The sequence below is a fragment of the Oryctolagus cuniculus genome, chromosome 13, assembly GCF_964237555.1.
Source record: "Oryctolagus cuniculus chromosome 13, mOryCun1.1, whole genome shotgun sequence".
Lineage (NCBI taxonomy): Eukaryota > Metazoa > Chordata > Mammalia > Lagomorpha > Leporidae > Oryctolagus > Oryctolagus cuniculus.
The window spans coordinates 61,882,536-61,910,310 of record NC_091444.1 but is presented as its reverse complement, the minus strand read 5'-3'; the positions used below and the strand labels follow the sequence as shown (position 1 = coordinate 61,910,310).

Here is a 27,775-nt window from a genome sequence, read left to right as displayed (position 1 = left end):
CAAAAATATATTGTTTTTTGAAAGGGAAATATAGATTAGATATCTCAACATGCTCAGAGCCATGAGAGAGCGGAGTGGAAACATCATGAGCTAAAACAAAGTTCCCTGTCATTTTACTTGATTTCATTGCCAAGTTTCACACTATTGATAATTTTTTCTTTGAAAGTAGTTCTTGAGGATCTCTGCTTGTATAATATTACGTTTTCTTTCTATTTCTGCCTCTTTTATTCTTACAAGCTTTCTCTCTAAGTATTCCTTGGGGTCTGTCTCTGCTCTTTTCATCATATACAGTGTCTTTGATTGGCCTCATTGATAGCCACTGATGTGCCGAACACTAAAGCTTATGATTTCCAAATCTCTGTCCCTGATGTAACACTCTACCAAACCTTGAAAATCTGGAAGGGCATATATGTTGCCGTTGATTTCTCAACAATGTTGCAGTGAATTTGTTTCTGAGAGGAGCAGCGTGGTGGGGGCAAGAGGCGCGGAGTCACCACACAGACCCCGGGAGTCAAGTGAAAGCAGGCTTGAGGTGAGCAGCCCGCAGACTCGTTTATTACAGTTGGTACCATATCTTATATAGCCAAGACCAGCCAATCTGGTCAAGGGGCGGTCTATGCCCCAACCAATCACAGCCTGTTGCCAGGCAGTTTCCAAAGCCATTCAATCACAGCCTGTTGCCAGGCAGTCTCAAATCCATCCAATCACAGCCTGTTGCCAGGCAGGCTCCGTTGCCAGGTGAGTTTCAAAGCCATTCCTGAGTAACTGACGCTCGCTTGCCAGTGGCTACCTTGGCTTGGCCTTCTCATTCCACCACACATATAAATACCTGAAATAACTGTAATTCAGTGTAAAATGTGTCAAACACTATCAGGAAGATTCAGCAAAAATAACACAATGCTGTATGCAAGCCAAAGAAACTGAAGCTTGCATTTCTGGTGAGTGCAAGCAGAGGGAAAGATTTGTGTGGAACATTTGAAATTACCAAATCCTCGAAGTTTGGTACTGGTAATAATTGGAAATATTTTGTGTCTAGGAACATGAGAAAAGAAAAATAAGGGAAAGGTTAGGGGCTGGTGTGTATTCTTGTTTACCTATAATTTAGCTTATACAAGGAGATAAAATTGAATGTTTAGATAAGGGCTAGATCTTGCAGTATAGTATTTCTCAGTTGGTTATTAGTGGGTATCCAGGAGTTTCAATAATATGTTGGGTGGTTCTGTTATTGAAGTAGTAATGTATCTGGTTTCAATTTCCTGGTTTTTTAAATAAAAAATCAGAAATATTTCCCTTCATTAAAATAAATTCATTTGAGAGATTTTTGAACATATGTAGTTGGTACATGTATGTCAGTTAGTAGAAGTCAGATTAGTATGTAATGATCTCAGTTTTTGTTTTAATAATTTTTCTATTTTTATTTAATTCATACTCAGGTATTGACTGAAGTCAGGAATTTTAAGAAATGTTGATCTTAAAATGCAACAAGGTAACAAGGGATGATAAAATAAAATTTAGTAAGTGTCATCAAGGTCATAACAATTTATCTTTTACATTCATTTAATCAAAATTCTTGGGGACCAGTTTATATTTAGCAAAATGGAGGGAAACAAAAAATTGGTTAGGGATTATTGTAATTAATTTGGCCTCATATATTCAAAATAATACTAGAATAACACCTATAATACGTTATTTTTAGAGTAGAACTTGTAATTAGCAACCTGAACCTTTTTCTCATAACTCATTATTTAAATACAAAACACAAAGAAATTAAAATACACTAGTTTATTTTTTTAAAGGTACAACATCAAATAATTATACATATCAGGCTATGACAGCAATTTTGGTTTATTTATGATGCCATTACATGTACATTGACACCATTGTAACTATCATCAGGTCATTAAACACCTTTGCTGAAAAGAAAAAAACCACTGTATCAAATCTTACTGTAACCATTTCCTGGTATTAATTGATTTTAAATATTTACTTAATTATTTGAAAGAGCAATAGAGAGAGAGGGAGACATAGAGATCTTCTCATCTGCTGGTTAATTCCCCAAATAGCCACAACAGCCAGTTCTTGGCCAGTCTGAAGCCAGGAGCCTGGAGCTCTATCTAGTCTTCCACATGGGAGGCAGGCATCCAAGTACTTGGGCCATCTTCTGCTGTCTTCCTAGGCACATTAGCTGTCTGCTAGATTGGAAGTGGAGCAGTTGGGACTGAAACCACATTCCAGTATGGAATGCCTGTGTCTCAAGTGGTAACTTAACCGACTGCATCACAGTCCCAGTCCCTGCAATGTGTATTATTATCTCCTATAATTATTTACTTCTAAACACTTTAGTTTGTATCTGACTTCTGCCCAGAATTATATATGTGAGATCTATCCATGTTTTGTACATAAGAGTTATTCATGTTTATCGTATTTGTTTTGTGGATATACCAAGGTTTATTTGTTCATTCCATCACTGATAAACATTTGGGTTGTTTCCAGTTCCAGGATATTGTTAATAATGTAAAACACTATTTTACCTGTCTTTTGGTAGACATGTGCACTCATTTCTGTTAGACATACAGACCTAGCAGTGGAATTTCTAAGTCATGAAATGCACATTTGTTCAATGTGAGTAGAGAATACCAATTTGTTTTCCAAAATGATTGAATCAATTTATGCTTCCATGAAAAGTATATACAAATTCCTGTTGCTCGACATTCTTGCCAACACTTAGCATTTTCGGCCCCTTTTAATTTAATCCCCAGGTGCAAACTGCTGAAATCTTTGTTTAGTGTAAAGTTGATCTTCTGAATATAAAGATAATTGAAAGTGAATTTTAATGAAGAATGGGATGGGAGAGGGAATAGGAGGTGGGATGGTTTGGGGTTGGGAGGGCAGGTATGGGGGGAAGAACTGCTATAATCCAAAAGTTGTACTTATAGAATTTATATTTATTAAATAAAAGCTTTCTATAAAAATTAATCCCCTAGCCAGCACTGCAGCTCAATAGGCTAATCCTCTGCCTGCAGCGCCGGCACACTGGGTTCTAGCCCCAGTCAGGGCGCCAGATTCTGTTCCGGTTGCCCTTCTTCCAGGCCAGCTCTCTGCTGTGGCCCGGGAATGCAGTGGAGGATGGCCTAAGTCCTTGGGCCCTGCACCCCATGGGAGACCAGGAGAAGCACCTGGCTCCTGGCTTCGGATCAGCGCGGTGCACCGGACGCAGCGCGCCGGCCGCGGTGGCCATTGGAAGGTGAACCAACGGCACAGGAAGACCTTTCTCTCTGTCTCTCTCTCACTGTCCACTCTGCCTGTCAAAAAAAATTAATCCCCAGTTCCTTTTAATTTAACTCCTTTATGTGTGTTTGTGTATGTCTGTGTGTTTTTGGTAACTCTAAAAAATAGACATTATAGCAGTTTTAATGCATAACCTGCTCTAATATCTGTATGCCCCATGAAAGGTAGATTTGTTATAATCAACGAAATTAAGAAGGAGTTCAAAGTCTATGGTTTACATTAGATTTCACTTATAGTGTTTGAACATGTATAACATTTATTCACCTTTGTTGTATCATGCAGAGTAGTTTTACTGCCTCCCCTATCCCTACCCAAATCCTCTGTGTTTCACCAGTTCATCTCTTCTGCCCACTCTACCTCTGGGAACCTCTGATTTTTGTTCACTGACTCTATACTTTTGAATTTTGCAGAATGTCATGTAAATGGGATCATGGTATATTTCACTTGGTAAAGTACATTGAATTTTCCTTCATGTCTTTCTATGGCTTAATAGTTCATTTCTTTATAAATAATTATGACACTTTTAATAGATTAAGTAAAACTGATTATCAAATCATATAGTCAGATTATTTTAGATTAACAGTTCTTAGAATTGAGTGATTATTGTTACTTTCACCTTCTTCCAGAAAATTCAAGAGCCTCAGAAAATTTTAACAGTTTCAGTCATCTCTTCATTGTTATACCTTCTTAAACAGTCTGCGAAGACCTGTCAACTTAGTTTAATCCATGTTTATAGGATGTGGTCCTTTGATTCCACAACCTTTGATTGAGAATGATTCATCCCTTGAAGATGTGTTATTCCTAATTACTGCTTCAGCTTCTTAGTTTCTTAACTTTCCCCTGTGGACTGAACACTTACTCACAGGATAAAGCTGGCTTTAATAGTTGGCTTGACCTATCCCATCCTGAGTCCTCCCACAGAATCCACCATGCACATACTTAGCTTATTTTCTCAGATACCTTCAAAGAGATGTTTTCTGATGTTAGTTGTGGTCAGTGGGAGTGATGGTTCAAATTACCTATCCTACTGTTACCTGAAACAGAAATCAGTAACCAACCTTTCTGTGAAGTGTCCAACTTCAAACTAAATACAATATAATAAAACATGCTATATTTTTCAGTAAGTCATGCCTTTTAAAAAAGATGGTTAAGTTAATGACTCTATTGTCTGATGCAAGAAGGAAAAGACACATTTTTTTCTACATATTACCGGAGATATAAAAACTCATGGAAAATACATATTAGAAAAATAATTTGCATGTATTTCAAATGTGTTGCACCAAAATAAACCACCTGACCTAGAGGCTAAGACACAGATTAAGATGCCTATGTCTCATATTGGAGTACCTGGATTTGAGTCTCAGCTCCATACCTAATTTTAACTTCCTGAATATCCATACTTTGAGAGGCAGCTGTAATGGCTCAGGTAGATGGGTCCTTGCCACCACCTGGATTGAGTTCCTGACTCTCGACTACAACCTGGCCCAGCCATGGCTGTTGTAGGCTTGTGAGGAGTAAACCAGCAGATGAGAGCTTTGTCTCTCCCTCTCAAAACAAACCTACAAGCTTATCTTTTAATTTAATCCATCCGTGAACTTTCTGAAACACTCTGTATGTGTATGATTAAAAATTATACTTAGAAGTAAGGATCATTTACTGATGAGGTCCAGGTCAGTCTTCAGGCTTCAGTGCTGGTACTTTCTTCATGCCTTTGATTTATTTAAAATCTCATTTATTACTTATCAAATTTTATACTTTTATTGCTTACATGAGTATCCATTTGTGCAATTATTTGGTCAAAATTCCAAAATTAATTTATAAAAAGGCCCAGAAAGCCCATATAACCATTCAAATTCTGTTTTTCTTGTGTCATTTCTGGATTAAATATAAAATTTTTTTTACTTTAAGAAACTTTGAATATTTTCTCCCAGATGACTTTCCCCTAAACGAAGAAGACAAATACCTAGAGCCTTCTTAAGCACATTTTTCTTTTTAATATTTTTTCATATATCACATAGCATGACACACAGGTGATTTGTATCATATTTTCTGACAATAATTCTGGGTATGGATTAAGATAAGCAATGAGGGGAGGTAAAAAGCTAATCACTGGTAGCATTATTTTAGATTTACTTATACTATTGATTTGTTTTACAGAAAACAAAAACTGCCTACTCATTATGTTGATTTCAATGCATAAAGAAGTTGGCAAACTGGCTGCTTGCTACTTGTTTAATACTATCCAGAATTTTGCATTTTATGTACAACAGCTATTTCAGAGTTCCTCTTTACTTAGGCATTGTTGGGAAGATGTATGAAGTCAGATCTATTTGTGGAACTAAATTTCTTTTCAGATTTCTTCTCCGTGGTACCTGTGAAATAATGGGATGTTAGCTAGTAACTGACATTCTGTGACAAACACAATTTTCTAAAGACAAGTTTCACTACTAATATATAGTGATTTAATACTGCCAGGAAAAAATACTCAAAAGAATAGTTATTTCCTTAGTAGTTCCTTATGCCTTTAGTGGTAAATGTGTGTTAAAAGTAGGAGTTGAGAATCCCAAAGGCTGTAGTGGAAAAGCAGAAGATTTTGAACCAATTAACTGCATGATTATCCATTATGGGACTCAGGTATACGTTCAGAAAAAAGGTTGCTTTAAAACAAAGTAAGAATTGAGTAATAATTAATTATGTATATTAGTTATGGAATTCATTCACTCACAAAAAATAAAAATAAAATGATGATCACACACATGAGAAATGAAAGCAGGAGTAGCCATCCTAATATAAGACAAAATAGACTTTAATACAAAATTGTTTTAAAAGACAAAGAAGGACGTTATATAATTATTGAGATCAATTCAACAGGAAGATGTGTAAATGTATATACACCCAATGCCAGGGTACCTAACTATGTAAAACAAATGTTAATGGATATAAAGGGAGAAATAGACTCCAATACAATAATAATGGGTGGCTTCAACTCCTCACTTTCATTAGTGCTCAAATCTAGACAAAAAAATCAACAAAGAAACAACAGAAATAATCTATGTTATGGACCTAATTGACCTAATTGACATCTACAGAACATTAAATTCTCACATGTGCAGAATACACATTCTTTTCATCAATGCATGGAACTTTCTTTAGATGGACCATTCACTAGCCCATAAAGCAAGTCACAACAAATTAAAAAAAATTGATATCATACCATGCATCTTTTTGGACCACAATGGAATGAAACTGGATATTAGCAACTTAAGAAACTCTAGAAAACATACAAACACGTGGAGATTGAACATCCTACTGAATGAAAAATGGGTCACAGAAGTCAACTGGGAAATCAAAAAATTGTTAGAAATTAATGAAGATGACAAAACAATATATCAAAGCTTTTGAGATACAGCTAAAGCATTGTTATGAGGAAAGTTTATAGCAATTAGTGCCTAAATCACAAAAGTGAAAGGGCATCAAATAAGTGATCCAACAATATAACTCAAGGAAAAACAAGAACAAACAAACCCAAAATTAGTAGGAGGAAAGAAATAATTAACATTAGGGAAGAAATAAAATTGAAACCAAAAAAGGTTGTGCAACTAATCCAAAAGATTGGTGCAACAAAGACCAGTTTTTTTTTTTTTTGACAGCAGAGTCATACAGTGAGAGAGAGAGAGACAGAGAGAGAGAGGTCTTCCTTTTCTGTTGGTTCAACCCCCGGTGGCCACTGCAGCCAGTGCACTGTGCCAATCCAAAGCCAGGAGCCAGGTGCTTCCTCCTGGTCTCCCATGCAGGTGCAAGGCACAAGGACTTGGGCCATGCTCCACTGCACTCCCAGGCCACAGCAGAGAGCTGGCCTGGAAAAGGGGCAACCGGGACAGAATCCAGCGCCCCGACTGGGACTAGAACCCGGGGTGCCAGCGCCACAGGTGGGGGATTAGCCAAGTGAGCTGCAGTGCCAGCCACGATCAGGTTTTTTTTTTGGAAAAAATAAACAAAATTGATACCCATTGGCCCAGCTAACCAAAAAAAAAAAAAAAAAGACCCAAAGTAATAATAAATAGAGATGAAAAGGTGATGCTACAATGTAAATCACAGAAATAACAAGAATCATTACAACAAACACCTATATGTCAACAAGTTAGAAAATCTAGAAAAAATGGATAAATTTCTGGACACTTAAAATCTAACAAAATTAAGTCATGAAGGTATAGAAAACCAAAATAGACCAATAAGCAAGACATAGATTGAATCAGTAATAAAGACCCTCCCAGGATTGGATGGCTTCACTGCTGAATTCTATCAAACCGTTAGAGAATAATTATAATTCTTCTCAAGCTATTCAAAGCAATTGAAGGGGAAGGACTCCCTCCCAAGCTTCTTCTATGAGGCCAGCATTACCTTAATTCATAAACCAGAAAAAACACAATAAAGAAATAAAACTGTACACCAATATCCCTGATGAACATATATGTAAAAATACTCAACAAAATACTAGCTAATATAATCTAACAACACATTAGAAAGATCATTCACCTGAACCAAATGGGATTTATCCCTGGGATGCAGGAAAAGTTCAACATATACAAATAAAAATGATACATCACAGTAACACATTGAAGAATAAAAACCATACGATTATCTCAATATAAGCAGAGAAGGCATTTGATAAAATACAACATCCTTTCATGATAAAAAAAAAAACTCAAGTAAATTGGGTGTGGAAAGAACATTCCTGAACACAATCAAGGTAATGTATGACAGACCAACAGGCAGCATCATACTGAATAGAGAAAAGTTGGAAATATTTCCACTAAGATTCAGAACCAGACAAGAATGCCTACTTTCACCATTGCTATTCTGGAGGTTTTAGCCAGAGCCATTAGAAAAAAAAAAAGAGAGAGAGAGAGAGAAAGAAAGAAATCAAAGGGATATAAGTTAGAAAGGAGGAAGTCAAACTATCCCTGTTTTTAGATGACATGATCCTATGTCTTAAGGAACCAAAAGACTCCACAAAGAGACTATTTGAACTCATAAGAAAGTTTGGTAAAGTTTCAGGATATAAAACCAACACTCAAAAATCCATAGTCTTTGTAAACACTAACAATCCTGTGGCTGAGAAAGAATTTGTAAGATCAGTAATAATAGCTGCATTCACAATAGCTACCAAAATTTTAAATACTTTGGAATAAATTTAACTAAGGATGTGAAAAATTTCTACAATGAAAATTGCAAGGCATTAAAGAGATAGACGACACTAAAAAAATGGGAAGATCTTCCATGTTCAGAATCGGAAGAATTAATATCTTCAAAATGTCCACATTAACCAAAATAATTTACAGATTCTGTGCAGTCCCAATCATCTGACATTCTTCTCAGATCTAGAAGAAACAATGTCAAAATTCATAATGGAAACACAAGAAACCTCAAATAACTAAAGCAATCTTATGCAACAAAAACAAAGCCAGAGGCATCACAATACCAGATTTCAAGACATACTACAAGACAATTATAATCAAAACAGACCAGTACTGGCACAAAAAAAGACATGTGGACCAATAGAACAGAATAGAAACCCCCAAAATTAATCCACACATCTACAACCAACTTATCTTTGACAAACAAGCTAAAATCAATCCCTGGTCTCTTCAACAAATGGTACTGGGAAAATTGGATCTCCACTTGAAACAACACCCCTAACTTAGACCTTCTATAAAAATCAACTCTAAATAGATCATGGATCTAAATCTACCACCAAATACCACCAAATTATTAGGGGATTACATCAGGGAAACTCTGCAAGACATTGGCATAGGCAAGGAGTTCTTAGAAAAGATCCCAGGGGCACAGGCAATAAAAGCAAAAGAAGACAGATGATTACATTACGTTAAGCTTCTGCTCTACAAAGGAAATGCTCAACAAAGTGAAGAGGCAACTGGCAGAATGGGATAAATTATTTGAAAACTATGCAACTGATAAAGTATTAATATCTAGGATCTATAAAGAACTCAAGAAACTTAACAACAACAAAACAATCCAGTTAAGAAATGGGCAAAGGACTTGAACACGCATTTTTCAAAGGATGAAATTCAAATGACTAATGCTCACGATCATTAACCATCACTGAAATGTAAATAAAAACCGCAATGAGGTCTTACATCACCCTAGTTAGAATTGCTATCATCCCAACATCAAAAACCAATAAAAGCTGGTGAGGATGTGTGGAAAAGGTACCCTGATCCCCTAATCCATTGTTGGTAGAAAAGTAAACTAGTTTAACCATTATGGAAGACAGTATGGAGATTGCTCATAAATCTGAAAATAAGTCTACCATATGACCTAGCCATCTCTCTTCTGGGGATTTGCCCAAACTAAAAGGAATCAGCCCATGAACTGCGTACCCATGTTTATTGCAGCTCAATTCACAATAGCTAAGATTTGCAATCAATACATATGTCCATCAACTGATGACAAGATCAAGAAAATGTGGTATATATACACAGTGGAGTCCTATTCAACCATAAAAAAAGAATGAAATCTTTTTTTTCAACAAAATGTATGCAGCAGGAAACCATTATACTTCATGAAGTAAGACAGTCTGAAAAGGACAAATATCATATATTTTATCTGTTATGTGACAGTTAATATAGAATACAAAAAATGTATAGGGATGAAATGGACATCTTGTAATATGATCATTGTTTTTAGCCCTTTGTTATATTCCTCTGGAACTGTGGTCTTCCTACTTTTTACTTGTTGACAATTATTGTTAGTGGAGAATTAAACTTGTGAATATACAATGGGTTAAAATTATGTGTTTGCAAAAACTCATGAAAGCATGAGATGTGATATAGCCTGAGGGATTGGGCGAGGGAGAGATAGGAGGGAGGGAACTGCAGTTGTCTTCTTGGAAATCTAACTATGGAATACATGAAATCTGCTCTCTTTATACTAATTTTAAAAATAAATAAAAGAGGCAAGGATAATTACACATCTGTTGCTCCCCCATTCGCAGAGGAGCAACACTAGACCCTGCGCTGTTCTTTTGTCTGCTTGGCCCTTCCCGGGTTTGCTGCTGGTCCTTCCCAGGTTGGCTGCTGACCCCTCCACCTCCGTGGAGGGGCGGCTCCCCCTGCCACTTTCCCCACTTCCACGGAGGAGTGGCACACCGCTGGCCGGCTCTCTCGGAGGCTGCTCAGATGTTATCTGGATGTTCCTGGTGCATGTTGCCTCTCTCCTCCTTTATAGTCCTCTTCCACCAATCCCAACTCTGCTACCCACACGCCGAGCACGCTGCTCTCCTCCAATTAGGAGCAGGATCAACTCCTGCAGCTTATCAGTCAAATTGGTGAGAGGCAGCTGTGTAGAAGTTTACTCCTCCCCAGCGCCATATTGTGGGAGAGCAGATGCATAGAATAAGTCTTAATTCCAGTAACTTAGTCTAGTCTCAGTTGCTCCCCACAGTTCCCCCTTTCTTTTTATTTTTTGGCGTTGATATGTGCCTGTCTTCGGTGCCCTGCAGCACACACTCTGCTCTGCTTGCTAGAGTTGCCCACAGGTACTTACAAGCCCTACCAATCAGGCAAACCGAATCCGGGTCCTCTCTTCACCATGTTGTGAGGAGGTTTTTAGGCACTGATGCGTGCCTGTGTTCGGTGCCCTGCAGCACATGCTCTGCTCTGCCTGCCCACAGGTGCTTACAAGCCCTACCAATCAGGCAGACCGAATCCGAGTCCTCTCATTGCCGTGTTGTGGGGAGACTTATTGATGTTGATTCGTGCCTATCTTCGGTGACCTGCGGCGCATACTCTGCATGCAGGTGCTTATCGCCTTACTAATCAGGCAGACCAAATCCAAGCCCTCTCATTGCCGTGTTGTGGGGAGGCCTTATTTTTCTCTATTTCTCTATCTCCGGGCATTCCTATTTCTCTTATTTTACTTCTATCTGCCAGTATTCCTATTTCTCTCATTTTACTTCTATACTTCTGTTTCTCTTATCCCTGCGGCTTCCCGGCGCCTGCCCCGAGGCGACTTCTCGGCACCTCACCCTGAGGCGGCTTCCTGGCTATGCGCGGCTTCCTGGCTTCGCGCGCACTCCGTGGTCTCTGCACCCTTCGCGCCCGCACCACAGCCTCCGCGCTAGCCCCGCGCTTTCCTATCTACTCACGCCCCGTGTGCTCTCTCCGCTCGTGCCCCGCGCGCTTTCTGCACACGGCGGCTTCTGTGAATCACAGCCTAGCTCACGTTTCTGCTACCGGTTTTCAGTCTGAGTTCCCCGGGCTAACCTGACGAATTCCAACCTAGCTTACGTCTCCGCTTCCGGTATAGTTTTTTCACCTTTTGCTCCCCGGGCTAACTTGACGAATTCCAACCTAGCTTACGTCTCCGCTTCGGCCTACCCCTGCGGCTTCATTTTCCCTAGCTTATATTTTTCTCTACCTGGTATATTTCCTAACTTTCTTCCAACAATATTTCTCCCTCATTTCTCCTGGCTTCTCCCCACAGTCCGTATCCCAGTCTGTTTCTTCTAGCTTTCACTTTCACTTTCAACCTTGCTTTCTCCTAGCTTCTCCCACAGTCCATATCCGAGTCTAAGTTTCTTCTAGCTTTCACTTTCACTTTCAACCCTAGATTTCTCCCGGCACTTTTTCCGTCCGGCTTTTCCCTAGGCTCTTTGCTAGTCTCTCTCTCCGGTATTTTCCCGCTTCTTCCCGCTTCTTGCCTCCTAGGCTTCCTATCCGAGTCAAGGCACCATTATCTCTCCTAGGCTTCATATCTGAGTCACGGCACCATTATGTCGCTCCCCCATTCACGGAGGAACGACACTAGACCCTGCGCTGTTCTTTTGTCTGCTTGGCTCTTCCCGGGTTAGCTGCTGGTCCTTTCCGGGTTGGCTGCCGACCCCTCCACCTCCGTGGAGGGGCGGCTCCCCCTGCCATTTTCCCCACTTCCGCGGAGGAGTGGCACACCGCTGGCTGGCTCTCTCGGGGGCTGCACAGGTGTTATCCGGATGTTCCTGGTGCATGTTGCCTCTCTCCTCCTTTATAGTCCTCTTCCACCAATCCCAACTCTGCTACCCACACGCCGAGCACGCTGCTCTCCTCCAATTAGGAGCAGGATCAACTCCTGCAGCTTATCAGTCAAATTGGTGAGAGGCAGCTGTGTAGAAGTTTACTCCTCCCCAGCGCCATATTGTGGGAGAGCAGATGCATAGAATAAGTCTTAATTCCAGTAACTTAGTCTAGTCTCAGTTGCTCCCCAAACACATCCATTGACTATGTTGTGCCAAATTACTTAGCTTCTAAAAACAATTCAGTGAATTTTATCATAAAGCTGTAGGAAGACTTCTTTAAGTTTAGGTTCACAGATCCTGTTTAATGTTTCTTTTTCCATGTAGCAAATTCATGATTTCCATCTCAATGGGCTAAAAGCACATACATCAGAAATAGTTGTAAAAACAGTATGAACTGAAATAATTGTAGCCCCAGAATATTTCTAAGAACAGAGAAAGAATTGAAAGCCAAACAGAAATGAGAAACATTGTGGAATTAGAATTAATCTTGGAATTAGGGCTGACTTACTTTTTCATGTTGAACATGACCTCCTTTCTTTCTTCTGGAAATGCCATCTAAAGATTCACTTCGTGCATCTGAACCAATGAGTGGAAGGAATCTTAGACTAGGGGGACTTGGAACCTAGAAGCCATAAATAGACACGCACAAAGTTATTTATTACTAATGCAATGTGAATGAAGGAGTGAGGGATGGAGAGGGGGAAATACAGCTGCTTCAGAATACACTACTCCTCCCTGTTGCCCACTGTTAATTCTTGATAATTCACCCTTATCATCTATTACCTTAAGTTTGATACAATAATGAACACGATCTGGGTAAAGATAAGTAGCATTTAAGGTTAACTTCAAATTTTTGGCCTTTGATTTATTACTTTTTAGGTTATATACTCAGTTCTTTTGCGGAACCTACCTGTGGTGGAAATTTGAAGAATAAGTAGGGATTTATTTAGATAGAGAAAATGAATAGATGAACTCTAGGCAAAGAGGCAGCCCAGGCACAATCACAGAGGTAAGGGTGAAACCAGGGAAGTTTGGACATGGCAAGTAATTAATCTGGCTATAATATAGGGAGAGCATGGGCCTGATGTTGTGGGAAATGAGGGTACACAGTTCTGTCAGAAACCAGATCATGGAAGGTTTATGTGGCAATCAAGCTTTTGGATTTTATCTTGTAGGTGATGAAGAGCCAGCAGGGTAAAATTCAAAGTAGCTACTGTGTGGAATGGCCAAGACAAGTGATCTAGACCTTTGACACACAGAATCCAAACCTTCTCTTGGATTGGACATAATAGATTTATGGAAGCTGAGGCTGGCTTTGTTATGTGATTTTCTTCATTCATGCTTAGTTACCTGAGGTCAGGAATGAGATGTCAGATTCTGCTGTAGTCTTAGAAAGCTCCAACTCACCCTGTATATAGGCAGAGAACCGAATACAATCCCTGCCTTAATGTTTTCACTCAAGGAACTTTCCAAGGCATGTCTTTGAGTCTGTAAAACAAATGAATGAATGCTTAATGAAATTAGGGTACATTCAATTAGCTGAAAAATACTTGGGTTCAAATCCTAACCATCACTAGTTCCAGGATCTTGGGCAAGCCCTTCCTGTTGAATAGTTGTGAGATTCAAATGAGATCAACATAGAGTAAGGTGCTATGCAAATATAAATTTTATTGTCATTATATTATTATTATGAACAACAAGATATCAAAAAGAAGTTAACAGGAAAGAAGTCGATAGATTAATATTACATAATTTAGAATGAAAAAGAATAGGAAAAGTGATTGCAGGTGAAAATCAGGGACTCCTAAGTGAAAGACATTTCTATGCAATTTAGCATTGAACCTTTGTTATTTTAACAAACACTTTAGCTAACAAGAAGGCAAAGCTTGAATAAATATTTGGTACTTGGTGCATTCAATTGATTCAAGCCCTCTATAAACCTTTCTAAAGATTTTCCTAGTTTTTTATTAATGTTTAGCTTACTTAAAAAATGATTTCTTATCTTTAAACGGAGTACTAAAAATGAATTCCAGTCTTTATTTCTAGGTTGCACTATCTCAATCCTATTTTAAAAACTTGAGTATCTATTACATACTATGTATGTGTCTTTGCCAATGATGAGCTTATGATTTTGTAGTAGGGTTGGGAAGTAAGGTAAGTATACAAATAATTATAATGCAATGTAGGACATGACAAGTGAACACATAATGAGCATGGGGAGATTGGGGCTTTTGAGAAAAGTAGAATTAACATTTAGTGATAATTTAAAATGTACCTGTTATATTTGAGGTTTTTTTAAAGATTTATTTATTTATCTGAAAGTCAGAGTTACAAAGAGAGTGAGAGAGGTCTTCCATTTGCTGATTCACTCCCCAAATGGCCACAATGGCGGAGCTGGGCCTATCTGAAGTCAGGAGCCTAGCATGTGGGTGCAGGATTCCAAGCACTTGGGCCGTCTTCTACTGCTTTCTCAGGCCATAGCAGTGAGCTGGATCAGAAGTGGAGCAGCCAGGACTTGAACCATCGCCCATATGGGATGGGCTGGCACTGCAGGCAGTGCACAGCACTGTCCCCGAGAACTTTCTTATTTATCCTCACAATAACTCTTTGAAGGATTTTCAGATTATCTAAAACTAAACTTAAGTCTTTCAGACTCCACATCCCAGGCTTTCCTTGCTTGTCACCTTGTCTTCAGGGAAGATAAGCTACCGAGTTCCATTTGGACAGAAAGGTAAGGTTCTTGAAAAATTATTTCATTTGAATGTATTAAATAATTATTAAATATGAAATAAATACTATAAAATAATAATGACATAATGAAAAGTCATGGACCCACTGCCCTGTTTTACAAATTGCAACAATACTTCAACTTGAAAGTGTGCAGTTACCTGATCTCACCAGTGTTCATCTGCCCTTGGTTACTAGTGACTATCCTGATCTTGTGCTTTTCAATCTCTTGCTTTGATTTATATATTTTTACTTTATATGACTTTTTTTTTTTAAAAATTTAACATAGTCCTCCACTACCACAAATTATGCAGTCAAGTTTCCCACATTTGAGGAAATCACAGGGTCAGCACATCCAGAGTGCAATGGATAAACCTCGCCCTGGGAAAACCACCTTCGTGATCATGGTATCTCCCCTGCAGGTAAGTATTATATGACTTTCCCAAATCAATGTTTTGTTCTGTTTTGCCTACTATGGGCTTTTACACAAATGAAATTATTTATAGATATACTCAGGCAAAACTTTTCTTATTTAGCTGTATGTTTCAGACATTCGTGCATGTAACTGTTACTCTAGTTCATTTATTTTCACTGTTTTATAGTGTACTAACATAACATAATTCTATAATTTACTGACCCAACACACTTCTGATGCACATTTGACTGCTTTCAGTTTTGTTTTTACAAACAGACTTGCTCTGAGCTTCTTTATACCTATCTCCTAAGAACATGTTCAAGGTAGTTAGGCCAAAATCTAACTTTACTAGATAATGCCACATTGTTTTCCAAAGTGGTTCTGCAATTTGTATTGTGGCCACCAGCAGATTAGTGTTTTAACTGTGCCACATGCACAGTAACCCTTGTTACTCCCTGACTTTTTGACATTTGTCAGTCTGGTAGATCTAAAGTAGTATCCTATGATATTTTTATATACACCACTAATGAGCTTGAACATCTTTTTATGTGTTTGTTGATGATTTTTTTTCTTTTGTGAGGTATCTAGTCAAGTTTTTAACCATTTTTAAGCGTGATGTCTTTTTTTCTCATTTACTTTCAGGGATTATTTACATCGTATGCATACTAACCTTTTCTTAGATATATGTGTTACAAAGGTAGGGTGGACAGATGGAGGGAGGTTATGAATGTTGTAAAGACTTTCCAGGTGATCCAGACTGTAAGATAGAAGACTGAGGGGAACTCTCAGGGAAACAACAATATAGAAAGTAGGGTAATGGTCTTTTATTAGTGGAGGTTGGTTTTTTTATTATTGCTTCAAATTTTATTTATTCCCATTTTATTTGAAAAGCAGACAGAGAGGGGGAAAGAGAGATCTTATGTCTTTTGGTTCAGTCCCCAAAAGACTGCAGCACTTAATGTTGGCCCAGGCCAGAGCTAAAAGCTAGGAATCCAATCTGAGTCTCCCTGGCAGGAATCTAATTACTTGAGCCAACTTTTGTTGCTTCCCAGGTTGCACAATAACAGGAAGCTAGAATCAGCCCAGAGCCTGAACCCAGGTACTTCCAATATGGAATGGGGACATTCCAAGCAGCATTTTAACCACTGCACCAAATGCCTGCTCTGGATAACTTCAGAAAGTATGTTTGGTTTATTTTGTAGGAGATCTTGAAGAAATCAGTTTTCATTAATACCTGACTTTATCCTAAAGACTCATGCTATATTCATTCTCTAAAAGTATTAAAAGTAGGAATAAAAGAACATAAGTATATTTGCTCTCCAAATTGTGCATGAAAAAAAATTGTGTCTGTGAATGGTAGATAATGGTCACCAAGATGTCCATGCCCTACTCTCTACTAACTGCCCCCATCTGTGAATATGTTGCTCTACTTGGTTAAAGATTCTTCAAAGGTGGGATCAATGTTAAGAATCTTGAAATGGGGAGATTATCCTAGATTTTCATGTGTACCCAATCTAATCACACAAATCCTTAAAAGCAAAGAATCTTCCCTGCTAAGTCAGAGGGACATGTGACTACATGGTCTGAGAGACATAATATTTCTAGCTTTGGAGATTCAGGAAGGGACCACAAACTAAGAAATAGCGGACTCTGCCCCCTCGGCCTCCAGAAAGGAACACAGTTCTAGCGACACCTCAGTTATAGACCATTGAGACCTATGTCGGATTCTTACAGAATTGTAACATAAGTAATTTACATTTCTTCAGCAATAAAATTTATGATAATTTGTAGCAGCAGAACTAGAAAACAAATATATTACATTTACTAGACATATTTTAATTCAGGAATGGAAAAGCAGAAGCAAATTTCTTTTTAAAGCTACCTTGGGAGAAGAAAGAGACTTGAAAAACTTAAAATCGTGTTCCACTTCAAAGGGCTTGGGAGGTGTACATTTAAATAGTAAAGACATTGAGCTCATTTTCCTCCATCTGCATATAAGATACAAGGAAAAAATGTTAAGTACATACCCACCTTTTATTCTTTGTCAGCTAAACAAATGTGTATTCTTTGTCAGCTAAACAAATGTGTCCTCTCCCAGTGGTTCCCCAAATCCCTGGCTCCCATAGCACTCATCCCAATGATACTATGTCTGCACCTAATTCTTACTCCACTTGACTTCCCAGATTTTCTTTCAGGGTAACCACAGTGATTCCTGATTTACCTGGACATTACACATAGTTAAATTCATTGATAGTCACTGGAAGAGAAAATCTGTATAGTAGGAATGGGGAAACCTTTTATATGAATTCAAAGCTTGAGTTTCATGAGTTTCAGAAAAGTTTTCCCTATAGTTAAAACTATATCATTTCTGGGCAGCAAAGGCAAGCCTTGAGCACTCCACTAGTTTTCACTGTCACTTGGAACCCTTCTTGCGTGTTCTCAAAGCACTCCTATTTTGATCTCAATTCAGTGTAGTTTCTAATTCTGAGCTTCAATGCCTATTTATAGTTCTACCATCCTTTCATTTAGATAATGTCATTGTGTCTCCACAACTATGGTTTAATGATTGTCCTAAAGGACTTTATGTTTGACAACTCCTCTGGGTTTTTCCCATTTGGGATTTAACCTCTGTGACTCCCCAAGTTCTGTCACCAGTCAAGGCAGGTCTGATCTCCTGAGCACTGGACATGGAAGACATCCATCATCCAAGCTTGAGCTTTGTTGGTATTGAAAGCTAAGATGAGTACCAATCTTTTCTATTATGACAAAGATCCCACCACAGCCAAAACCAGGACTGAAATGTGCAAAAGCACAAAACAACTTCTAACATTCTATTGTGTATTGAAGAAGCATCCTCTCTCCCCAGGCCTTTAAGTATGCTCGAGTCTCCTCTACAAACAAATTCTCAACTCTAGGGCTATTTGCATTCTTTAAAAATAGTCTATACTATCTTTAGCTCACATCTACATTTATTTCTCAGTCTTGTGACATGATATTTACCCATCACGCCACTAGAGCCATTGATGACTTCTCAGCTAACAAAAATGCAAATCTAGTGCTTACTTTTCTCTTGTCCTTTGTGACCTCATTGCTACATTCTATGGATGCTACATTCTATATTCTTTTTTTTAAAGATCTATTTATTTGAAAGGGCTGAGAGAGAGAGAGAGAGAAGTCTTCAATCCACTTGTTCACTTCCAGAGAGCCACAACAGCCATGGCTGAACCCAGGAGCCAGGAGCTTCTTCTGGGTCTCCCATGTGGGTTGCAGCGGCACAAGCACTTGGACCATCTTCTGCTGCTTTTTCCAGGCTATTAGCATGGAGCTGGATAGGAAGTGGAACAGCTGGGACAAACTGGTGCCCATGCAGGATGCTGTGTCACAGGTGGCGACTTCACCTGCTATGCCAAAAAGCTGGTCCCATTACACATTGTTGATCACTTTACTCACAGCTCCTTCCTCCCTTGACTCCCTGTACATCACTTGATTTGTGGTTTTCCTTTCAATTTCTTAGCTATTCCATTTCAGTGATTTCACTGCTACCTCTTCCTTGGCTTGCTCTTCAGAAGCTATTTCCTAAATTGTTCCTTAATTTTCTGTTTTTCTCAATCTATACCTGAATGACTTATCCACAGTGAAAGCACTGGTGTGTTGGTGACTCCAGACAGATCTGTCTTGGTGCTCATTAAGACACTTTTTTTCTATTTATTTATTTATTTATTTGACAGGCAGAGTGGACAGTGAGAGAGAGAGACAGAGAGAAAGGTCTTCCTTTGCTGTTGGTTCACCCTCCAGTGGCCGCCGTGGCCGGTGCGCTGCAGCCGGTGCACTGTGCTGATCCGATGGCAGGAGCCAGGTGCTTCTCCTGGTCTCCCATGGGGTGCAGGGCCCAAGTACTTGGGTCATCCTCCACTGCACTCCCTGGTCACAGCAGAGAGCTGGCCTGGAAGAGGGGCAACTGGGACAGAATCCAGTGCCCCGACCGAGATTAGAACCCGGTGTGCCGGAGCCACAAGGCAGAGGATTAGCCTAGTGAGCAGCGGCGCCGGCCAGTAAGACCCTTTGTAACCTGGCCAGTGCCACAGCTCAATAGGCTAATCCTCCGCCTGTGGCGCCGGCACCCTGGGTTCTAGTCCCAGTTGGGGCGCCGGATTCTGTCCCTGTTGCTCCTCTTCCAGTCCAGCTCTCTGCTGTGTGGCCAGGGAGTGCAGTGGAGGATGGCCCAAGTACTTGGGCCCCTGCACCTGCATGGGAGACCAGGAGGAAGCACCGGGCTCCTGGCTTTGGATCAGCATGGTGCGCCGGCCACAGCGGCCATTGAGGGGTGAACCAATGGAAAGGAAGACCTTTCTGTCTCTCTCTCTCTCTCACTGTCCACTCTGCCTGTCAAAAAAAAAAAAAAAAAAAAGACCTTTTGTAACCTAACCAAATACATTTTTCTTTTCCTTTTCATACCTGATGACTACTGAGCTTGTAACTAACTAGAAAGTTTGTTCAAACAGATTGTGAATTTCAGAAACTGGTCTTTAGAAAGTTAGCTGAAGTTGCAAAGTAATCCGGCTGGCCCTCTTCAGCATGACTAGATGTTTGAATTTATTGCAACTAGAGTTTGAGGGGGTATGGGTAAGCATGGGCAGTAGGCTGAGTGAATCTCATGCTGATTAATAAAACACAACAATCTCTTAACTGAATTCTTTGCCTCTATCAGATCTCAGCCAAATAACATTTAGCTATTTAGTTGTGCAGAACATCCTGATATTCCCACCTCATGATGAAGTCAAACCATCAACAAAGTTTCTTAAGGCACTGTGCTGAGTCTGAGTTACCCCATTATCAGACCCACACTTGGCTTCAGCACCTGACTCCGCAGCGCAACCTCACTTTTGCATCCCTTAAAAGCCCCAGAGCATACTCACCAACCAGGACAGTAGTTATTGAGAGCCCCCTCAAAGTCTGGTATTATCTTCATATGCTGGTCAATTAAGCTTCGTCTTTCTTTTTTCCTTAAACTTTGTCCTCCTTACTCGGACTTGGCCCCATTGACAAGGACTGGATTATCCACCTTCACTTGAGTTGGACTATAATATCTCAGACTTAACCCTGCCTCAAGTCAAGCTCATTATTTCCTCCAGACCTGCTTTTCCTCTTGTGTATCCTCTTACAGGGAATTCTATAAAGTTTAAAAGTTCTTACTTGGTCCACTATGAAGCCCATTGTGATGTGACCCCTATAGATTTTTCTAGCTTTATTTCCTTTTATATTGTCCCCATATGCCCCAAAAGACTACATCATAATCTCATTATTTAGCGCCTTGGCTCAAGCAGTTGCCTCTTTGATCTTCTTTGGTAAAATCTTATTTAGCCTTTTGTTATTATTTGAAGAATTAAATGTTTCCAAAAGTACTATACCAACTCACAGCTTTTTATTTATACTTCTTTTTTGCTTTTCATTGGATTGAAATATTACTGAAAAATTCTAGACCTATGACCTTTGAATTTTCTGTGTCCAGAACAATGTCACAATTTAATTCTTTTCTGGTCATCTAAAGAAAAGCTAATGATCTTACCTTGTTCGGTCAAATACCAGAGGATATTCATATCTTTCCTTTTCTTTTAAATTGCTTTCTTCTTTCATTGCTATGGGATATTCGCTAACATCACAAGGCAAAATGAAGTCACTTGTCTGTGATAATTCAAAGTTCCTTCGCTGTCCAAAGTAGCCACAGTAATGACCACTGAGGGCATGCCAAAGCCTGAGAAAAGATAAAGGGGAGAGGAAGGAGAAAGTAAATGGGGACTTCAGTGGCAGTTATTATGTTCATTAGATCATTGCATTGGTTCATCAAGGATTTTAGACCTGCGTGTAAGACTCTTCCTAGTAAATACCGTGGGGCTAATCATAGTGTAGACATTTTTAATCAGAACTCCAATCCACAATCTTTTAGTGAAATGTCAGTTTGAATCTGCATTTATGACACCCATTTATCAGAGCTGGAAGACAAGGAACAGATTTTTTTTTTTTCCGAAAATAACACTGTTTATTTAAGATAATCAGAACTCACACTGGCTGACAGTCTGTTATTTTTTATTAAGCCTTAGAATGGACTCTCTATCTCTGCTGTCTACATTTCAAATCAGTATCAACAGAATTTGTAGAACTAGTGATGCTTTTATTAATATAAAATTCCTCTTGACTTTCATTCATAATTCCTACTCTTAGGGAAACACCATACTAATGTCCTTCAGAAAGATGGCAAAATAGTGACTCCATATGCGTTATTATTCATCAGTTCTCTAGGAGGTTCCTGTAAATAGCACATGTATCTATATCTTATGGAACAAAAACTGTCTTAGGGAAAACATAGTGACCTATGTCTTAGGGAAAGAACATACTATTTGGAAGATCTTCCTTTTCTTTCTTGATTTCAACCTTAGAGTAGTAAATGATGAAAACAATCATCATGTGCCCTGCAGTAGTGATTCAGAACAAGGAAGACAAGCTAAAGGAGCCATGAGAGGGGCTGGCACTGTGGCGCAGCAGGTTAATGCCCTGGCCTAAAGCGCCAGCATCCCATATGGGCACTGGTTCGAGACCCAGCTGCCCCACTCTCAGGCTGTTGCGGCCAATTGGGGAGTGAACCATCAGATGGAAGACCTCCCCCCCGCCTCTCTGACTTTCAAATAAATAAATAAAACTTAAAAAAAATAAAGGAGCTATGAGAGGACTCCACAAAGCTCAAGTAGCACCTCAAAGAAGAAGCTGAGGATGAAGCAGAAGCAAAGGTATCCAGCAGAAGCAAAGGTATCCAGTTAGGACACCTCATGCTTGACAGTACCCTGAGGACTCAATGAATGTCTTATATTTCTTTCATGATTTAATTCTCCTGCATTAAAAAAAAAAGTCACACTTTGTTAAAGGCTATACCAAAGAGAAAAAGACAAGCACTTTAACACAAACAGAACAGTAAGAGACTAACCTCAGAACAAATCTAAATTTATTCTGCTTTGAACCAGAACTGAAATAACTTTTGGTCTCCTTGTTTCATCTCCATGTGGAACACTCCCAACAAATGAATCCTTCCCCTCAGCCTGATTTCCTGTCCCTTGGAAATGGATCCTTGGCTATCCTGAACCTGTCTTTGCCTCCCTGAAATTTGGTCTTCAGACTGATGGTCCTGTGTCCCAGAGTTTAGCATCAATTATGTAAATTTCCTATTAAAATCACAATATTTTTGACCAATAATATTTAGAATTAAAATTGACTAGCTCTTTAGAATGTGGTGGCCAGTATCAGCAAAAGACAGTGAAGAGAGTTGCATTCTGAGATAACAATTGATAGTTAGGCTCTTTGAACTGAGTATTTAAGGAGACTTCCACTTGAAGGAATTATAAAAGTAATTTCTCCAAGCCAAGAATAACTGATTTGAGCAGTGCTATGAGCTGAATGCTTATATGCCCTCGAATTTCTTAGGTTGAAATTTCATCTCTCGCATATGGGGTTGGGGTGGAGCTTTGAAAGCTATTTAGGTTGTGAAGTCCCCAGCCTCATGAATGTGATTAGTGCCACTTTATAAGAGACTTGGGAGTTCTGTTTGCCTTCCACCATAGGAGGACTCAGATAAATGGAGCCCCTGCAGAAGCTGAGAGATTCCTTGCCAGACACTGAATCTGCTGGGGCCTTGGTTTTGGACATCCCAGGCTCCAGCACTGTGAGCAACACGTTTCTGTTGTTTATAAATTCCCCAGTCTAAAGCATCTTGTTAAAGCAGCCTGAACAGAGTAAAACAAACAGGGAATGCTTACAACTAGTATGTGTGTGTGTGTGTGTGTGTGTGCACGCGTGTACACACATGGGCATGTTTGTTGCAAACTCCAATTAACAGTTCTGCTGACAGGTACCTGAAAATAAGCTGAAGCACAGGCCAAGGGACAGTTGTTAAAAACAGCCATAATAATGAAAATTCATACTTTTAACCTGTTCTGCAAGTAATACAACACATCATTGCTTTTCATCCAGAATAGTACCTTTTCCACCTTGAACTGAACATTTCTAAACCTTCTCTTTCATCTTTCCATAATCATAAGTATTTTGTCTTTGAATGACTCCTATCTTGATTAGTAACAACAACATTCACTTAAGTGTAAGGTCAAGGGTCTTTTTTTCTTTTGCTCATATAAAGGGAACAAATTTAATATATTTCATATAAATAGTTTTAAGAGCATGATAGTATTTACCACCCTACCCTCCCTTCCTTCCTCCCTCTCACTCACCCTCCTCTTTTTCTTATTTTTCTTTAAATTTTTACAATGACATATTTCCGATTTTGTTCCACTTTCCACCCCTTTCAATTAAGATTTATGAATTCATGTTACCTCTGAGACAGCACTCAGTTCTACATCATATATTTCCATCACTGTTGGCACTTCCCTAATCCAAGTTACTGTATTCACTATAGACATATAACTGATCTTGTACTCAGTTTTGCTGCCCTACAGTCTATCCCTATACGGTATCTTTTAAATATATAATTTAGCTCCTGTTACTCCTCTGTTTAAAATGCTTTAGTGGCTATTTCTTTCATAGCAAAGTTTCTAGTTTCTAACAATGACTACCAAACATGGCATAGCCTTGTCCCTGCCTCTTTGGCCTGAAGCCCACATAGTTTTAGTTAAGGTCTATTTAATTTTCGTTCAAGGGCTTTTATGAAACATAAAATATTCCTTCCTCTCATTCTTATTTGTTTAAATTCTCTAATATACTTTGAAACCACTCTGCATCTCTTAACTCGCTTAACTTCATTCTCCTAAAATAATAATTGATTACCATGATTTTAAGACATTTTAAAAGATATAATTTGTCTCCAGAAATGTCTTTTCTTTCTCCTCATATATATGTCTATGTCTTGGCATTTGTAGTGTATGTACTTAGCATTATCTGGGTAATTAAAAACAAGTAGACTTTTGTTCAGTAGACTAATTAGCTCACTCATTTTTCTTAGAATTTGTTTATAACTTTTCTATGATTTTCAATCTTGAGCCTCTTTTTATGATCTTCTCTAGGTTTGGATATCTCTTTCACCTGTCTTGCTTGATTCTTTGAAATAACTAAAAAAAAATTCTTATTGGAAATACATTTGTTATATCTTTTTAAATAATTTTATTAATATAAAGAGAACAGATTTCATGTATTTCATAGATACAATTCTAAGAAGATAATAACCGGCCGGCACCGCAGCTCAATAGGCTAATCCTCCGCCTTGCGGCACCGGCACACCGGGTTCTAGTCCCGGTCGGGGCGCTGGATTCTGTCCCGGTTGCCCCTCTTCCAGGCCAGCTCTCTGCTGTGGCCAGGGAGTGCAGTGGAGGATGGCCCAAGTCCTTGGGCCCTGCACCTGCATGGGAGACCAGGAGAAGTACCTGGCTCCTGGCTTTGGATCAGCGCGGTGCGCCTGCCGCAGCGTGCTGGCCGCGGCGGCCATTAGAGGGTGAACCAACGGCAAAGGAAGACCTTTCTCTCTGTCTCTCTCTCTCTCACTGTCCTCTCTGCCTGTCAAAAATTAAATAAATAAATAAATAAATAAATAAAAAGAAGATAATAACCATATTTCTCTCCCTCCCTCCTTCCTTCCCTCCATCTACCCTTCTTCCTTCCTTTCTTTTCTCCTTTGATTTTTACAATAACTTCATTTCAGTTTATAATCACAGGCATAATACACCACTAACCATAATGTTCAATAAGTAAAAAGTAGAAAGACCACTGTTCTACAGGAATATAGACAAGGGCTAAAAACAATAATGAGAATGTCATCTCATTTTCTTGGATGTGGAAAATAATTCCAAATCAGTGAACATCTTCTCTAATCCCTTTGTGTCACCTTTTTATTATTCTATTTTTTTACTTTATTTACTTACAAAGATTGCATTTTAACTGTGTTCTTCAATTTTAGCTTGAAATCCTTTTCCTCTCATACTTAAATCCCTGAATCCACAGTATGAAGCCACCTTGTCTTACCTTACTGAGCCATCAATGGAGGCTGTAAGCACTATTTGTTTGTCTTCCACGTAGATTACTTGAATAATTTCTAATGCATGGGCACGCCAGGAAAGCAGCTGCTTGAATTTCTAGATAGTAAAAATAAAGCATATCCGTTGGAATAAGTATATGCTGGTCACAATCTATTCTTGGGCATGAGAGATCCATGCTTATGAGTGACATCTGTGCTGGATGACTAGAACCTTACCCAATTAGCTCTTCTTTTCTTGTTGAGTATCAAAGTGCCATTTTTAGAGATTTATTAATCCACACATAACCATTGGAGAGAAAGCATCTTATAGCCTTAGTAATTTAGCATGTGAGTGAAGACTGGCAATTAATTTAGTTGGTGATTAGTAGATGACTAGATGAAAGAAATGCTTTAGCAGGTGGTTATGGGAAGAGTGAGCATGTATATAATCAGGAGTGGGAGGAAGCAGAATTGGAAGGTAAAACTCAAATGAAGATTGGCAAAAAGACTTGCTGTATTCAAATTTTTTAACTTTTATTTAATGAATATAAATTTCCAAAGTACACCTAATGGATTACAATTGCTTCCCCCTCCCCATAACATTGGCCATATTATTTTTTGAAAGGTGTGGGATGGGAGGTATATACTATCAGGAAGTGACAAAAATGATGAGTTGAACTCATAGCCTTTCAGAAACTTCATGAGGCTTAATTAGCATGTTCCTTTCAGTTTATTCTCAAGGTTGGAGCCGTTTATGGGCTTCAAGACATTTCTGAAGTATGTGAGGTAGGGTTGTCAACTGAGGAGTTTGTGCTACAGTCACATGGCCTTAGAGTATGTTTTCTTTTTAAATTTATTTATGTTATTTATTTGAAAGACAGAGTTACATAGAGAGGTAGAGACAGAAAGAGAGAGAGAGAGGTCTTCCATCAGCTGGTTCATTCCCCAGAGGGCCACAATGGTGGAGCTGCACCGATCTGAAGCCAGGAGCGAGGAGCTTCTTCCAGTCTCCCACGTGGGTGCAGGGGCCCAAGGACCTGGGCCATCTTCTATTGCTTTCCCAGGCCATAGCAGAGAGCTGGATGGGAAGAGGAGCAGCTGAGACCCATATGGAATGCTGGCACTTCAGGCCAGGGCTTTAACCCAATCCGCCACAGTGCCAACCCCGGGTATGTTCTTTTTTTTTTTTTTACCACTGATGAACTCAGACTAAGATCTTACTGCACCCTGGGTCATCTACCTAGGAGTATTTGTTTGACTAGAGCCCTAGAAGCTTGACGTTCTCCTAAAAGTATCCTACATTTGAACTTTAACAAAGGTTAGGTATAGTTCCTCCTAAATTTCTTGGCCTTCTGACTCAGTTTCTTCTGGTCTTTCTTGGAGAGCAAACTTATTTTCCCAAGACTATTTAAGAGTATCTTAAGTACCCTCAATCCCACTCAGCTGTGTGGAATTACTTCCCAACTGAATCAAAAAAAAAAAAAAAAAAAAAAGAGAGTGAGAGAGAGCGAGCAAGCGAGCGAGAGAACAATCTGGGTGAGTCAACTTTGGCACACCCTTAACCCTGAAGAACCAAACAGAGCTCTCTGGCCACACCCATCACAGCCTCTAAGGATCCATCAAAAGCAGACGGTCCACTTAATCTAGAGTCACAGTATAATGAGAAAAAAACACCACAGTGAAGAAACCAAAGAATATCTCCAATATGACAAACAACAAATGGAAAAACCGAGGTAACAAGAACAAGATACTCTGCCTAAGGATGGGATTCTCTAAGGAAAATGTTTCTCTAACGTGTTCCATACCTGTAGTAAAATACAGATTTTGTTTTGTGACTCAGTAAAAACAAATATACAGGGCTGGCACTGTGGCATGTCAGGTAAAGCCGCCGCCTGCAGCGCCAGCATCTCATATGGGCACTGGTTCGAGTCCCAGCTGCTCCACTTCTGATCTAGCTCCCTGATAATGTTCTAATGTCCTTGGGCCCCTGCACCAACATGGGAGACCTGGAAGAAGCTCCAGGCTCCCAGCTTCAAATTTGCCCATCTCCAGTCATTGTGGCCATCTGGGAAGTAAACCAGTGGATGCAATACCTCTCTCTCTTTGCCTCTGCCTCTGTAACTCTGCCTTTCAAATAAATAAGTAAATATTTAAAACAAACAAACAAACAAATGTACACCTGCATATCATCTGAAGCAAGTTTCTCAACTGGCTATTTAACTTTCCTAATGCCTGCCAGTATTGTCTGTTCTATTCTATTACATCACAC

The 27,775-nt window shown here is 39.2% G+C and overlaps 1 protein-coding gene and 1 non-coding gene across 18 annotated transcripts in view; both read right to left on the bottom strand.

The window, feature by feature from the left end:
* Positions 1-3,613: 3,613 nt before the first annotated feature.
* The window catches only part of LOC100345702 (WD repeat-containing protein 64), a 172,250-nt gene continuing 148,088 nt past the window's right edge, over positions 3,614-27,775 (bottom strand). For 16 of the 17 annotated variants that reach the window (XM_051820752.2, XM_051820748.2, XM_051820755.2 and 13 more), the window contains 6 exons: positions 25,515-25,624; positions 21,070-21,255; positions 17,386-17,491; positions 13,769-13,849; positions 12,870-12,983; positions 3,614-5,660 (listed from right to left, as the gene is read on the bottom strand). In XM_051820752.2, the coding sequence (XP_051676712.2) occupies positions 5,577-5,660; positions 12,870-12,983; positions 13,769-13,849; positions 17,386-17,491; positions 21,070-21,255; positions 25,515-25,624 (681 nt within the window). In that variant the 3' untranslated portion in view covers positions 3,614-5,576. Of the gene's footprint in view, positions 5,661-12,869; positions 12,984-13,711; positions 13,850-17,385; positions 17,492-21,069; positions 21,256-25,514; positions 25,625-27,775 lie in introns of those variants that run through there. The other variant, XM_017347708.3, reaches the window with a different exon arrangement.
* On the bottom strand, positions 15,361-15,518 carry LOC127483639 (U1 spliceosomal RNA). Its single transcript, XR_007910077.2, has one exon. It is a non-coding gene; the product is annotated as a U1 spliceosomal RNA (small nuclear RNA).